General features: G+C 61.0%; 1 protein-coding gene across 20 annotated transcripts in view; it reads left to right on the top strand.

The window, feature by feature from the left end:
• OBSCN (obscurin, cytoskeletal calmodulin and titin-interacting RhoGEF) overlaps positions 1 to 15696 on the top strand; it is a 153988-nt gene that overhangs the window by 120700 nt on the left and 17592 nt on the right. For 15 of the 20 annotated variants that reach the window (XM_070233572.1, XM_070233571.1, XM_023618290.2 and 12 more), the window contains 9 exons: positions 320 to 436; positions 516 to 680; positions 777 to 935; positions 1074 to 1251; positions 1800 to 1913; positions 7211 to 7378; positions 7621 to 7723; positions 8065 to 8194; positions 8888 to 8996. In XM_070233572.1, coding sequence (XP_070089673.1) covers positions 320 to 436; positions 516 to 680; positions 777 to 935; positions 1074 to 1251; positions 1800 to 1913; positions 7211 to 7378; positions 7621 to 7723; positions 8065 to 8194; positions 8888 to 8996 — 1243 coding nt within the window. Of the gene's footprint in view, positions 1 to 319; positions 437 to 515; positions 681 to 776; positions 936 to 1073; positions 1252 to 1799; positions 1914 to 7210; positions 7379 to 7620; positions 7724 to 8064; positions 8195 to 8887; positions 8997 to 12219; positions 12263 to 13784; positions 15685 to 15696 lie in introns of those variants that run through there. The other 5 variants (XR_002799903.2, XM_070233577.1, XM_070233575.1 and 2 more) reach the window with 2 other exon arrangements.

Genomic DNA, 15696 nt, shown 5'->3' with positions numbered 1-15696 from the left:
CTCAGGGGCCTGTCAGTGCCCCTGTCCCCAGCCTCAGTGCTGGCCCTGGAACTCATCTTCCCTGACCCTGCCCGGGCCCCCCAGACCTTCCCAGACCCCCTGGGCCCTGGCTTAGTACGGAGAGCAGGCAGAGCTCCCAAGCACTGATCACTTGTCAGTGACATGGGCCATCGCCCAGGGCGGCGTGAGGCCCTCCGGGTGCAGAGGCTGCCTGTGTGTACATCCCCAGGACCCCAACACCAGCTCTGGAGTTCTGATGACATGGGCCGTCCGGGGGCTGTGTGTTCCTGCCCTGAACCCTGCCCCGCGGTCCTTACAGAAATACACCGAAGAGGTGCTGTCGGCCGCAGACCCCTCGCAGCCGCCCCCGCCGCCCCTGCAGCACTTCCTGGAGCAGCCGGTGCAGCGTGTCCAGCAGTACCAGGCCCTGCTCAAGGTGGGCGGGCTGGCCGGGCGCTGCGGGCCACCCCTTGCCCAGCTGCCCCAGACCACAGCCTGACCTGTCATCTCCGCAGGAGCTGATCCGCAACAAGGCGCGGAATGGGCAGAACTGTGCACTGCTGGAGCAGGCCTATGCCGTGGTGTCTGCCCTGCCCCAGCGTGCTGAGAACCAGCTGCATGTGTCGCTCATGGAGAACTACCCCGGCACCCTGGAGGCCCTGGGCGAGCCCATCCGCCAGGTCTGGGGGCGGGGCGTGGCAGAGGCCCTGGGCAGGGTGCATGGGGGTCTGTACCCCAGCCTGGCCTGGCTGACCGTGGGCTGACGGCTCCCCCAGGGCCACTTCATTGTGTGGGAGGGGGCGCCGGGCGCACGGATGCCCTGGAAGGGCCACCACCGGCACGTCTTCTTGTTCCGCCACCACCTGGTCGTCTGCAAGCCCAGGCGGGACTCGCGCACTGATACCTTCAGCTACGTCTTCCGGAACATGATGAAGGTTTGCGGGGCACCGGCAGAACTCGGGGGGCCCTGAGGGCGGGCAGAGGCCGTGTCTGCTCCTATGGCGGCGACCCCATCCGTGGTGACCGAGGCTCGGCCTGTGTCCGGGAAGTCACCCTGCGTCCTCCCCCTACAGCTGAGCAGCATCGACCTGAACGACCAGGTGGAGGGGGACGACCGCGCCTTCGAGATCTGGCACGAGCGGGAAGACTCGGTGCGCAAGTACCTGCTGCAGGCACGGACGGTCATCACCAAGAACTCCTGGGTGAAGGAGATCTGCGGCATCCAGCAGCGTCTGGCCCTGCCCGTCTGGCGTGAGTGCCCGGTCCTGGCAGCGGGGCTGGACGGGGGACTCGAACCTTTCAGCCTGGCCGCCTGCTCGGTTCGCGTTAGGGAAGGGGGTCCATCCAGGGGCAGACGGCTCACTCTCCCCTCCTTCAGCTCAGCTTCCTGGGAGCCCTGAGCCCGGGTGTCAGGCTGGCCCTGACCCGAGTGTGGGGAGCCTCAGGGTCACTCAGGGGGTCCCCAGCACAGGGCAGCACCCAGACTGGGTTAGGCGATGTGAAGGGCCTGGGAGCACTGGCTCTGGTTCCTCACCTGGAACAGAGAGAGGCTCCCCTTTCAACACACTCTCCTTCTCCACAGTCCCCCCCACGCCCCAATATCCAGCCAGCCTGCCTCCCTCACCCTGATTCCTTTCTGGGCCCAAGTGTGAGATCCTGGACAAAAGATCACCAGGGGTGGTGTTCGTAGCAACACACCCTTGGTCATGGGGCTTCTGGCCCTGCCAGGGGTCGCCTGAGGGCACTGGTGAGTCACCCACAGAGCACTCAGGGCACCATGCGTGTGTGCGTGTCCCCAGGTCCCCCGGATTTCGAAGAGGAGCTGGCTGACTGCACAGCCGAGCTGGGCGAGACGGTCAAGCTGGCCTGCCGTGTGACGGGCACACCCAAGCCCGTCGTCAGCTGGTATAAAGGTAGGCCCCAGCGCCCAGGGACGCGCATCCTGCAACAGGCAAGAGCTGCCCAGAGGGAACAGGCTGGGCAGGGCCTGGGACCCAGGCTGGGGCCTGGCTGGGGGCTGCGGCCTGCTCTTCCAGTCGCCTGCTCCGAATCACGGTCACCCTGGCCGGGGTGCACAGTGGACGCGGAGGGCGTGCGTCCGTGTTTCCGACTCCATGACCCTGCTGGCCGCGGAGTCTTGCTCGTTAGCTCTCTTGTTTGACCAGTTGCACTGAGTGCCAGGTGCCGCTCCAGGTTGGGGAAAACAGCAGCAAGCAGGCCAGGCGGCCTGTCCGAGGGGGCCAACCTTCTGGGTGAAGACAGACGGCAAGCAGACAGACAAACGTGTGATGTGAAGTGGGGAAGTGACGTGGCCGGCCAGGGAAATAAGGCAGAGCACGGGGCAGGGTGACGGTCAGCCAGGCCCCTCCCAGGGGGCCTGTGGGAAGAGATCCGAGGTGGCCAGCAGGGCAGGGGGCAGGCGCTGAAGCTGTGCAATGGGAGCGAGGGCCACAGGGGGTCATCTCTGCACGTGAGGGGAGCTGCACAGTTCGAGGGTCCCTGTGACCACCCTCACTCTGACACCAGGTGGGGGCCCCATGACCATCTTCGGGTTCAGCGACGTGCTGGACGGACTCATGCAACTGAGCAGGCTGTTCAGCTCAGGGTCCTGTGTACTGCAGAGAAAGGAGGAGGTGCACGGGGCAGGGTCTGGGCGTCCTCTGTGGAAGGGTGTGGAGGGCGCCTGTTTCTCTTGCATCGACGTGTGACAGCACTGGGAGTGTGTCCACCAGGGGTGCTCACCGAGCCTTGGTGTCCAGGGTTCTGTTGGGGGTCACTGCTGTACCAGGCTGACCACTGCATCGCCCCTCCAGAGGTTACGCTGATGCCACGTGGCCCAGAGCCCCCACCCTAAATCACAACATAGCATAACCATCTGGTGTGGTCTGAGGCCCCCAGGTGAAGCAGGACACTTGTCAGTATTCTGGGCTGATGGTTGGCCTCACCCGGGCTGGCAAATAACACCCTGAGTTCCCAGTTCAGTCTGAATAACCAAATCCAGCCCTGGTTTTGGAGGAGCTATCCCAGGCCAGTCAGTCCCTCCTGTCCTGCTTGACCACCACCAGCTAGGGGCATTTGTCCGCCCACCAGCAGCTAAGGATGGGGCTGGAGAGGACATGCTGGAGGGGCTGTCCTGGGTCCCTCAGTCAGAGCCGCAGGCTGGAGGCCTGGCTGCAGCAGCTGATTCCTGGCGGCAGCTTGAGCGAGCCGCCCCTGAGGTCTCCCTTCTGGAGCAAGGCCCGCTGCCCCACGTCCTGGGTCCCAAAGGTCCTTCCCAGCCGCCGCCTCCTGCACAGAACCTGCGAGGGACTGCCACCCCCCCCCCCACTCCCCGCCCCATCATCCCTGCTCAGGCCCAGACCTTCCCCCTGGGAGGGCGGCTTCCCAGGGACCAAGCCGTTCGTAAAAGTTGTCCAGAAGTGAGCATGAGCCCCTCAGGCCACTCTCCTTTTGGCCAGGCTGCGCCCAGGAGGGTGGCCACCCGCGCCGTGTCTGAGGGGACAGGAGAGTGCCCTTTGCCCAGGAACCGTCAGGGAGGGATGCGGGATCCCCACCCACACCTGGGCCGTCCTCGGTCACTTTCATCCTGACCGTTACTCGGTGAGCAGCCTGGTCTCTGGGGACAGTTTTGTCCAGTGAGTGGAGGAGGCGAGGAGCAGCCAGACACTCAGCTCGTGTTGGCACAGGTGGTCGAACTGCAGGTGGTCCACGCGGCACACACGGCCAGAGGGTGTGGCCAGAGCTGACCGTTCACTGAGCCAAATGGCGTCACGATGGGAAATACCACATATAGCACCAAGAGTCAACGATCTACCAGGATGGGGGTCCACCCCGTGCGATGTGTCCCCCACCGACTCAGCATCTCTCTCAGGGTGGCGTTCTGGGGGCTCAGCGCCACGTAGAACCCTGGCGGTCTGGGTGGGGAGCCCCGTGAGTGGCCTCGCTGTGCCTCCGTGGCTCATGGCCCCAAGAAGGGGTGTCCTCGACCACCTGTCTAGTGTGTAAGTCGAAAACCAGCTTGGCTATTTGCTATAGCTCAAGGGCAGTGAGCACATATGGCCTCGGCCAGGCAGACTCCGTAGGGCAGAAGTCAGACTTGCCACCTGGCAGGACGTCGTGTAGACGGTGGGAGCCCCAGAGCAGGGGGCAGAGGGCCAGGTCCTGACCCCCAGTGGCAGCCGCTGGCGAGCAGGGACGCTGGAGACGAGTGTTACAGCTCCTGCCACATGAGTGCGAAGCGGTCTTGGTCCCAGCACCCATGAGACGGAAAGCAAGCGGCCGAAATTCCAAGACTCCTCTGGAGCTGTCAGCCTGCACGGACCTTTACAGCCCCCTGTCTACACCAGCTGGAGCCACAGGAGCAGCACTGGATGGGATGCAAGCATCGAGCCAGCTGCCAGCTCCCTCTGGCCGTCCAGGGCTGTGGAGGTGGGACGTGGCCTCCCTGGTCACCCCAGATGCCTTCCTGTCACCTGGAAGGCCCTGAACTTCCTTTCTCTTCCTGGCTTCTGTTGGCTGACCCAAGGGGACAGATTGCTGGGCTGGGATTGGTTATGTGCTCCACAGCCGCCTCTCCACGTGCAGAGTGTCCCCCCCAGGAACGTCCCCCCACCACTCGAGGGGCAGGAGACACAGCAAGCATCGGGTCCAGAGGCAGGAGCCACAGCCACGGCACCCTGACTTGGCCCCAAGATGACGTCACCTTCCCTGCTCACCCAAACTGTGTGCAAATCCCGCCAGTGGGATCCAGGTGCCTGCACCTGGCAGGGCCGTGGCAACCTGTGTCCTCCCCGCCGAGGTCCCCCGCACGTTGGAGGGCACTCAGGGCCCCTGGTCCCTCTGGGTACATGGAGACCGCAGCCCAGCCCTGGTCGTCTTTCTCTTAAAGCTGCAGAGGTCAGGGAGGAGGCGAAGGAAGGGGGCGGGGGCAGGGATGGAAGAAGACGTGCTCCACGGCTCAGTAACATCTGGTGTTTGGGGCTCACCAAAAGCCCCAAACGGGGCAGCAAGATCAGTGGTCGATGCTGATACCGTCTGTTGCAGCTTTGGTCCCCCCTTGACGTACAGCTTCATCCAATGGCTCCCCACGCTCTGTGCCTCTCCCCTGCTGGAGTTCAGCTTGCAGGCGGTGCCCTCTGGATGGGGCCTGCATGGCAGGGGCGTCCCCGCCTCTCTCCGGGTCTGCCTGTAAGGGCGGAGCGAGGTTTCCTGCCAGAGTGCACTGACCTCCCTCCAAGTCACCTTCTCCTTCCTCAGCTGTCACCGGGGTCATAGGTGCCCTCCAGGTGCCATGGCCCACAGGCCAGCCATTGGCAGTTCCCCATGGGGTTTGTCTGCGTTGGAGACATCCCAAGCAGGGCCCCCTGCAGACACTCGGCTCCTTTACTGTCATCTCGGAAAGAACCCCTCAGCATGTTTGGTGCCTGTGTATCAGAGTTCCAGCCCTGCTCCTGCCTTCTGCCCGCGGGGTTGGCGACAGCCCTCCCTGTGCCCCCAGGGTGGGTGTGTGTTTCTGTGCCTGGTCCGAAGGATGTGGAATCTTCCTTGCGCCCGGCACTGGTGCTAGCATTTGTTGGGAAGTGGGACCACCTAAGGCACCTCCCGGCTCCAAGGAGACAGCATGTCAGCCAGGGCACCGTCCAGGTGTCTGTCTGGACCCACTGCTCACTGCTCCGACTGTGGCCACCAGCCCCGTGTCCCTCCATTCAGAGGCAGCAAAGGGGATGGCTGTTTACTGCCCAGCTGACCGTGCAGTTGGGTCAGCATGTCCACCACAGCCCCATGGGCCTCCCTCAAGTCCTGTTAACTCATTCAGGGGCCACCTTCTTTTCCTTCTGGAATGACAGTGTCCATTGTCCCGAAAATTGCAAATCAGAAACTGTGAAGGATCTGAGGTATTTCCCTGCTTGGAAGCCAACAAGCCAGCTGCCAACCAGAGATGGACAAAAGACGCAAGACCCTCGGGTGGGAGACCAAGACTCTTTGTCACAGGACAGCAGCAGCATCTTGCATGGGTGGTCCACACTCCGGTCACCCCATCCTGGGACCAGATCTTAGGTGCATGCAGTGGGCTGCACCATGAGAGAGAAGCCCCCAATTCTAGTTGACACTGAGGTGTCGTGGGGCTGCCGGTGCATCTGCCCGTCCTTCCCTCCAGAGAGAAGTGACCATGGCCCTGGAAGGCAAGCCTCTCCCAGGGAAGGAAGGAGAGAGCTTTGTCTCTGCTGCCCCGGACGGCCCGTGGGGGTCTCCTTACACAAGCAGCCCAGGCCCGGCCGCAGGTGCCTTTGGCTGGAGGATCTGGCCATGCGAGATGCCGGGGTCCACAGAGGACTGATTTGTGACAGTAAGATGAGGTCTGGGAATTGACAGTGGATGGAAGATGTCACGGGTAGCCTGGCGAGAACTGTTTTGTGGGCGAAGTGAAGGCCGGCGGTGTGGATTTGAGAGAAGATGGAAGGGGAAGCATCTGGAGATGAGGAGTGAGAACAGCTCTTTCCTGGAATTGTGATACTGGGACGCAGAGAAGTGGGGTGGCACCTGGAGGATTTGGGGTTATTTTGTATAACTTAAAACCGTTTCTTAAGATTTCCTGTGGATCAGAAGTCAAGAACCGTCACAATTTAAACAACCTTGTTCAGAACATGCAGAGCTATTGGAAAGTGTTTCTCTGTGAAATTTTGCATGTTTATGGGGGAAAGAGTTCTTTGTAGTGAAAGATGTGCATCTCCCCATCCTTCACCGAGAAGAAACGTGTGAGGGCAGGAGATGTAGGTGGGTGGGCACCCGGACGAGGGTGGTTAAAGAGGTGGATGACGTCTGAGCACCTCTGCTGCGTGCATCAGCGCCTTGGAGGTACCCAGGGAGTCACACAGGCGCTGGCCACGTGAAGGAGGGTCTGGTTGTCAGAATGGGATGTCCTCTGTGGGGTTTGGGTCCCCAGCCCGGCCCTTGCCTCCAGCTAAAAGCCTGCGTTCCGGAGGCCACACTGTGTGCACCAAGGTCTGGGGCAGTCGGTGGGGTGGGTCAGTGCCGCCTCTCCATTCAGGGCTCCATGTCAGCCAGGCCAGCCGGACCGCGATGGGGAGCCCACAGCCTTGTGCTCCAGGGGCAGCCCCCCATCACCACCCGTGACTGTGAGCCCCAGGCAGGCCCAGCCTCTTGTCCCTTATGGAGTCCCCTCCATAACAGCTTGCCTCTTCCTTCGCAGACGGGAAGCCGGTAGAGGTGGACCCCCACCACATACTCATTGAAGATCCTGACGGCTCGTGCTCCCTCATCCTGGACAACCTTACTGGCGTTGACTCTGGCCAGTACATGTGCTTTGCAGCCAGTGCCGCTGGCAATGCCAGCACCCTCGGCAAGATCCTGGTGCAAGGTGGGCGCCCGACCCTAGCCCACCGCCGAGGCCCAGTAGGGGCATGGGCCTGGGCCTGCAGACGGGGCTGGCAGGGGTGGTGTGCATGTCTGACCAAGGTCTAGGGGCTTGCTGGTGCGTGCGGGTTCCTGCTCCATCATGGTGTCTCTGTCTCTCTGTCCATCTCTCTCTCTCTGTCTCTCTGTCTCTCACTCTGTGTGTGTGTGTCTCTCTTTCTCTACCCTCCGCCTCCTACCCTGCAGTACCCCCGCGGTTTGTGAAGAAGGTCCGGGCAGTGCCCTTTGTGGAGGGAGAGGATGCACAGGTCACCTGCACCATTGAAGGCACCCCACACCCTCAGATCAGGTGGGCTGCATGGCTCGGGGCACGTGGAGGAGGGGAGGTGGGCCTTCCCTGGGTCACCCCTGCCGCCTGTGAAACAAAGGGGGCAGCGCATTCTCCCGGTCAGGGGCGGGCTGGACCCAGAGCCTCAGCCTTCCCGATGATAAGTGGGTGTGGCTGGGCTGAGGCCCATTCTGGACACAGTCCTGGCTGCACCAAGGCAGATGTTGGCTGAGCTGGATGTTGGGTGGGTGTGTGGCGTAGAGAATGTGGGCTCAGTTAGGACACTTGGGTCTGCCAGTGGGAGAGGGGAAGCTCCCGAGCACAGGTGAGGCTCTGCCTCACCACCCCGGGGTTGACTGCAGGTGGTACAAGGATGGAGCCCTCCTGACCCCCGGGGGCAAGTACCGGCCCCTGAGCGATGCCCGCAGTGGCCTGCTGGTGCTGGAGATCCGGGCGGCCAGCAAGGAGGACCTGGGCCACTATGAGTGCGAGGTGAGGTGGGCAGGCACAGGAGGAGGGGGCGCTGGGGCAGCCTGTCTCGGGGACCCCACTGTTGTCACCACCATCCATGACCTATGATGAAAGAGAGGACACCAGGTCCACTTCACCCACCGTCCATGATGAGGGGACACGGACTAAGGCCCCGAGTGGAGTGGCCTCGGCCTTCTGTGGCTCGCAGGTGGTCCAGGAAGCTGTGTGCTGGCTGTGGCTCTTCCTGGCTACCCGCCTCCGTGATGCTGCTTCCTGCGGCCTGGGGGGGCCATGTGGCACCTGCCCCCATGGCTGCTCCCAGAGAAACAGATGGACCCAAGTCAGCTCTGGACCTACCCTGTCCAATTTGGTCACTGCTGTCCATACATGGTGATTTAAATTTGAATCAGTGAAAGTTAAGTCTAGGTAAAGATCTGGTTCCTTTCAAGTGCTCGGGGCCCCCACGGCCTCCACGCTGGACAGTGCAGACAGAGAGAGTCCCCACCATTGTAGAAAGCTCCCAGGCAGTGCTGGGTGTCCTTGGAGACATGGTGGCTGGGCTGGGACCCTCTCCCCTGTGGCCAGGCGTCGGGGCTCTGTGAACAGCCGGGGCGGGCCCCACATGCTACAGCCAGCCTGCACGGCCCCAGAGAGATGGCCCAGGCCCCTGGGGAGCCACGGCCTCTAAGCAGACCCCTGCCATCCGTCCTGCAGTTGGTGAACCGGCTGGGCTCCACACGGGGTGGGGCAGAGCTGTCCATGCAGAGCCCGGCACTGCGGGCCCGGGAACAGCGCCGCAGGGAGCAGCTGGCTGCTGTGGAAGGTAAGTGCTGCGCTGCTGGTCTGGGCAGGGCTGGACCCTCCGTGCACCTGGGCAGGGCCGGGAGGGTGAGACCACCAGCCCTTCCAGTGGGGGCATGCTTCCTAGAGGAGGGGAGGGGGGATGCGGGTGGGGGGTGAGGGGGGCTGCAGGGGCTGCAGAGCAACTGCTGGTTCCCGGCCCCTAAGCGTGGGCTGGCGAAGGGTGGGCTGTGAACCCAGAGCCCAGAAAGACGGAGGAGCAGTTGTGAGGGTGGGGAGTCCCTTAGTCTGCTCACCATCCCTTGGGGAATAACAAGTCCATGTAAAGGCTAGACCTGGGGCTGCCGGCTAGGCGGTGGTGAGGGATGTCTCTGGGAGGGGTGGCAGGGACAGTAGGAGGCATGGCTCCATGAAAGGGGCCCCTGCCAAGTGCAGAGCAAGGCCGTTGGTCCCAGGTTGGCTCCCAGGAGAGGGAGCGGGTTTCAGGGGCCTGGTCCCTCCACACCGGGTGGGGCTGGCCATGGAGAGGACAGACCACTGTGGCTGGGCCTCCCCGTCCTAGCCTGGATCCCCCCTGGGGTCCTGGATGGTGGCTGGGCTGCAGAGTGGTCTCTCCAGGGAGAGTGTGCTCCTGCGCAGGAGGTGAAGGGGGGTGAGATGCTCATGCCTTGACTCACACCTGGGCTCCAGGGTCCTAGCTGGCCCAGCTCAGGGATGGCCACGAAGGCAGGAGGGCACCTGGCGTCTGTCCTGGGCTTGCTCGGTCCGAGGGAGCAGCCTTACAGGGCTCGCAGGGCAGGCTGCGGCCCCAGGGAGAGCTACTCTTTGTCTGAGCTGCACCACCTGGAAGGGGCTGCCTGGGTGGGTGGCCTGCCTCCTGTCCCTGGTGGCATGCAAGCAGAGGCTGGACCAACACCTGGTGGAGCTGCAGTTCTCACAGTAGGATGGGTTGGGATACGTGTCCTCCCAAGTCCTGGAAGTTGGCTTCTGTGATGCCTTGGGCCACTGGATCCAGTCCTCCCAGGGCCCAATGTCTGGGGGCCGCTGTCCATCTGGACACTCACAGAGTCGGGCCACCTGGCACCCGGAGCCCTGCCTCGGGGCCCTTAGCGCCCTCCAGGGCCCTCACGGAGACCCCTCCCTCCCCCAGAGGGCAGCCAGCACTGGTAGAGCCTGTGCCCTCTGGAGGCCCACGGTGTCCACGGCGCCTCAGCTTCCTGCCACGTGGCGTCTCATGTCAGGGAGGTGCTGAGCGGGGACCTTGGCGCTCCCTCTCAGCTGGTGACAAGTGTGCGCTACAGAGCCATTCACTTCGTTATCGTGATGGGTCTCTTTCTGTCAACGTCCCAAGGCCATGGAGGCTGGGAACGGCGTTGGTGCCTCCTGCGGCGAGAAGGCCGGTCCTTGCAGACCCCGGAGTTGGAGCCCGCCGCCTCCTGCTTCCTAACCCTATCCTGCCGCTTCATCCTTAACCTGGCGGCCGCAGCCAGCACGGGCCCTGGCTGGCCCTGGGGGTGGGCGCCGCCCCCTAGCTTGTGAACTGCGGCTGCAGCCTTGCTTCGCACAGCTGCTCCCCTCCTGTAGTTGCCAGCACTCACGTGGCCCAGCACCCATCAGGCGGCAGGTTAGTTCAGGAGCAAAGATGTCAGGAGTGTAGCAGCCCAGAGGTGCCCTGGCCACCACTGCCAAGAGCAGCAGAACGGGGCCCCGGTCAGGAGGATGAGGGAAGGCGTCCTGGGTTCTCCCAGTGCTCTACGCACGGGGTCTGGCCTACAGGCCACCAACAGACTGGCTCTCTCTGGGCCCAACTTAGTCTAAACACACAGGGCATCTTGACTTGATCCCGTCTCTCCCAGTATGCTGCCCTCTTCAGGAGGCAGCTTGCACAAACATGCACGCACACATGTATGCATGCACACAAATACATAGGAGTGCATGCCATACACATGTGTGTGCATGCATATATGCACATCATAAATGTGGTTCCCGTGTGCCACACACACACAGCGAGTACATTTAATTCACGTGCACCTAATCAGAGACATCTAAAGGCACCTAACCTGAGCCTTCAGCAAGTCGTAATCCTTTTGCCGGTGGAGGGTCTTATAAAAAACACAATATCTGCAAAGCACGATAAAACAAGGTGGGCCTGTACTCTTGGTCATCTCAGGGAAAGCTTTCCTCTATGAGGCACTGCAGCAAAGCAGAAAATCCCCAGACCAGGAAGCAGGAGGCCTGTACCCCAGGCCACACCATTTGACTTTCTGAGCCTCCCCCTCAGTTTCCCTGCAGGATGGTGAGGGGGCTCTTGGGATGTGAGGGTACTGGTAGCTGGTGGAATGCCTACTGTCCAGCTGGGCAAGGCTGGAAGGGGGCATCTCTGTGCCAAGACTGACCCTGCCCAGGAGATGCAGGGGAAGAGTAGTGCTCCCTGGACCCAGATGAGTCCTGCCCTGTCTCTGGGACTTGGGTCCCCTGTCTGCAAAATGGGAACCACAGGCCCTATCCTACTGGCTCCAGGGCGGAGGAAACTAGGAGAATCAAAAGAGACAGTTGAGTCTGTGGGGTGCTCGATGGGAAGACCTGGCTTTCCCTGCTCACTTGGAGCTCGGGATCCTGCCCAGCATCCTCAGGTTGCTCCCAGTAGGATCTCTGTGGCCTCATGCTGTGGAGCCCAGATGCGCTACCTCTAAGACCCCAGAGTCGTTCTCCCCTCGAGTGATGGTTTTCGGTCTTTAGGACTTTTTTGTAAAACAGGCATCAGCCATCCCAGTCCCAGTTTGGCTGCTGGTTCACCTTGCAACCACAGGTTATTCCTCCTGCCTCTCTAGGCCTCAGTTTCTGTCTGAGAAGTGGGACTTTAGGCCTGACACATTCACAGGGTTCCTGACCACATGCGCTGAAGGAGAAGCTGGGGTTTCTGTGTGGGCAGCAGGGCCCTTACTCTCCCTGAAGCTTCTGCAAGACCCTCACGAGGGACAGGGGCCTACTATCATGTGGGGCGCATTGCTGTCATATCTCCTATCCCCCAGGCACTCAGGGCAGGCATTGTCACCTCCATGTCAAAGGTGAAGGAACTGGGGCTCTAAGCTGAGGCAGCCCTCCCAGGAGCACACAGCCAGACAGGGTTGGATCCAGCACTCCTAAGCTGAGCAGGTTGCCACACTGCCATGCCACTCAGACAGCTCAGCCTCCGAGTGCTGGCTCATCTGTAATCCTTGCTATTCCAACTGTTTTCTTTGTAGTCACTGAGCAAGAGACTAAAGTCCCCAAGAAAACCGTCATCATGTAAGTGCAGGCGTGTTCCTAACCCCCCTCTGACTGCAGTGCCCCTGCATGTCCACTAACCTGCCTGCACCTGCCCCTTGGCCCAGCCGCCTGCCTGGCTGACCGCTGCCCACAGGGCCTCTGCTCACTGCTCAGACTGCCAGCACCGTGCGGATACTCCCAGGGAGCCCACATTCCCCAGGACCCTGGCCACCCTCACACTTCGCAGCTCTCTCTTCAGTGCCTCAGGACCCTCTCCAGGGCCCTCTCGGCAGGACAGACTTATTCTGTGCACTTCACAGTGGCTCGCCCAGGGCTTGCACCCAGAGCCACACCAGTGAGGGCTGCAGTTGGGACTGTAGGGCCACTTCCTGCAGTGGGCTGGAGGCAGAAGTCTGTCCTTCAGTACCCTAGCATCTAGGGCGTTGTGGTCCAACAGGACTTTTCACGATGATGGAAATATTCTGTATTCACACTGCCCACTACAGCAGACACTAGCTGCCTGTGGCTGTTGAACATTTAAAATGTGTCTAGTGTGACTGAAGAAGTGAATTTTAAAATTTACTTAATTTTCATTAATTGGAATTTAATTTAAATGGTGTAACCAGGGGCTGGCCCCATGGTGTAGTTGTTAAGTTTGGCGTGCTCGGCCCTGGTGGCCCAGGTTCATGGGTTCATATTCCGGGTGCAGACCTACACCACTCATCAGCCATGCTGTGGCAGCATCTCACATACAAGATAGAGGAAGACTGGCACAGATGTTAGCTTGATAAATCTTCCTCAGCATAAAAATAAATAAAAAAATAGTGTAACCATAGTGGACAGCACAGCTCTAGGGTCCTTGGAGGTCTCATTAGGAAGATGGGAAAACTGAGGTTTGGGGAAGAGGCGGCTTGCTCGGGGGTCACTCATGATTGGAAACCAGCAGAGAACCATTTCCACAGTGCCGTGCCCACTGTCCCTTTTTGCATCATTCACTGCCTTCAAGGCTGGGGAAAAGCCACATGTGTTGTTGATAATCAAACAACACAAGAGGTCTGGATCTGGGTGAACCAACAGAATGCAGGATTGGTTTTGACCTGGGTAATCTGAGAGGACTTCCAATAGGAGGTGTGTGCAGGTGGAGGTGGTGGAAGAGCTTGCAAAAGCCAGGAGGCAGGGCCGGCTTGTGGCCACATGGTTAAAGTTCCACGTGCTCCACTTCAGTGGCCTGGATTCATGGGTTTGGATCCTGGGTGCAGACCTACTCTACTCGTCAGCCATGCTGTGGCGGCATTCCACATACAAAAATTAGAGGAAGACTGGCACAGATGTTAGCTCAGGGCTAATCTTCCTCACCAAAAAAACGTTGGGAGGCAAAAAAGACTGGTTTCCTAAGGCCAGATGACTGGGAAGCTCCAGAATCAGGAACTTCTTAGTTCCCCGTGGGCCTAAGACCTCTTAAAGGGGCCTGGAGTTGGCCATGTTGCTGGAGAGTCGCATCTTCAGACATTTGATGAGATCCTGGGTTAACCCTTCCTTGACTTCCTCCCTTGTCCCCCAGAATAGGTCACCACTCCACAACAGATGGGGCTGCCTGGAGCAGCAATGAGAACCCCATCCCTGGAGGATGAACTATGCCAGAGCCTTACACAGATCAGCTCTTCATTTCACCCACGAGGGGAGCATTGTTATTATCTGGATCTTATGATAACGAAACGGAGGAGCAGAGAGGGGGCCAGGCAGCCCCATTGGGAGGCTCCAGAAAGGACTCATGCCTACAGGAAGCTGAACCAGATGACTCACAGGCAGCCTGAAGTCCAGTCTATTCCGGGCTTAAGGAGCTAGCAACTCTCACCCCACAAGGGCAAGTGTACCCCCTCAGCTTGGGGAATGGACAGAGACACCTGGCCGGCACTGCATCCCCCACAAGGGCACACAATACAGTGAAAGGCTCTGGGGAGCAGGGGTGTTAGAAGGAAATGGCCTGGAGGGAGACCCCTGCCACATGGCAGCCCCATGTGCGGTGCCAGTGGCCTCAGAGCAGGATGCCTGCATGCCCTCCCGGGGGAAGCAGTGAGCCCAGCAAGGGGAGGCATTTAGGAGAGTGATCTAGCTGCCCCGTTCCACTCAACTCGCCATCTTGCCTCGGCAAATTGGGCAGCATGAGGCCAGCAGGTGGGGACTGGCACAGGTTCCAGTGATGGGCAGGCTCCGACCCAGGGGCAAGCCTAGTGCCCCTGACCCTGGGTGTGAGCAGGAAGGCAGGCCTGTCGTCTTAAGCAGGCCATGTTTCCAAGCCTCAGCTTTCCCATCAGCTAAATGGGGTATAATGTTTCCCCTTTACCAAGGGAAGCCAGGGGAGGCAGGATCTATAACTGCTGTGCACCCCAAGGCGTGGCCATTCCTGGGAGTAGCTGCTCCTTGAGGAGCCCTGAGTCAGACAGTAGCAAAGCTGAATGAGAGAGACAACACCTTAGTCACGGTGGGCAGCTGGTGACTGCACCAAGTTGTCACCACACACATGCCAGGTCCCTCTGCCTGAGCCCGAGAGGAAACGCAGTCCCAGGGCCCCGGGGAGCTGCCTGTGACTCAGTGTGCTCCTGCTCCCTGTCTGTCACTCACTTCACCCTCAGCGAGTTTTGTGCCTTTTTCAGCCTCATTGTCCACACCTGTAAAAGGGGGTCAGCCCCATCCCCAGGGTTGCTGCGAGTCCCCAGCCAGCGCCCAGTGCTCACCCATGTGCCCCAGGCCTTGAGTTCTGCCTCCTCATCCCCTTCCTCGCCTCCCATTTTGGGAGACAGGCCCAGGAAGGGGAAGGGCTTGTCAGAGCTCACACGGCCCGTGACGGCCAAGCCACGCCAGAGACAGGCATCCTTGTCAGGCCTCACACCCCCAGATGGAGGGGCCAGGAGCACAGGCTGCAGGCCGGGGCTCTGACCACCCTCCTGTACCTGAACCCGCGGCCTCGTCTATCCATCCTGTCCCTAACTGAGGACCGCTGAGATGCTGCCTCCCCACCAGAGCTTGCTGGGGCCCCCCCACTCATGACACAAAGCACAAAGCACTGGAGGGATGGACAAGGAGGGCCAGGTAGCCACGTCCCTGCACCCCGCCTGTCAGCTCTGTGAGAGGGCTGTGTCTCCAAGATGGGAGGAAGGGGGACTGGTACCCAGGGACACTGCAGACCAGGTTTGGCCTGGGCTGGGGTCCTGTGTGGTGCGTGTGGCCCCCTGACACCTCACCTCTTGTCTTGAGGCCCGTGCCCGAGCCGAGGCTGGCAGGCGGGCACATGCCGTGCTCCCTGGTTCTCTGGCTGCGGCCGTGCAGGCCGACTTCACGCACACAGGAGTGTCCTCCCGCAGCCTTGCTGTTTGCTTGTGCACTAACCCGCCCCTCGCACTGGCCCCGCATGTGCTGGTGGCGCGGGCGCCGGGCGAGGCTGTGGGCCCCGTGCCCACCTCCTCTCGGCCCTC

The sequence above is a fragment of the Equus caballus genome, chromosome 14, assembly GCF_041296265.1.
Source record: "Equus caballus isolate H_3958 breed thoroughbred chromosome 14, TB-T2T, whole genome shotgun sequence".
In the NCBI taxonomy this organism is placed as follows: Eukaryota; Metazoa; Chordata; class Mammalia; order Perissodactyla; family Equidae; genus Equus; species Equus caballus.
This window is presented reverse-complemented; position numbering and strand designations above follow the sequence as displayed.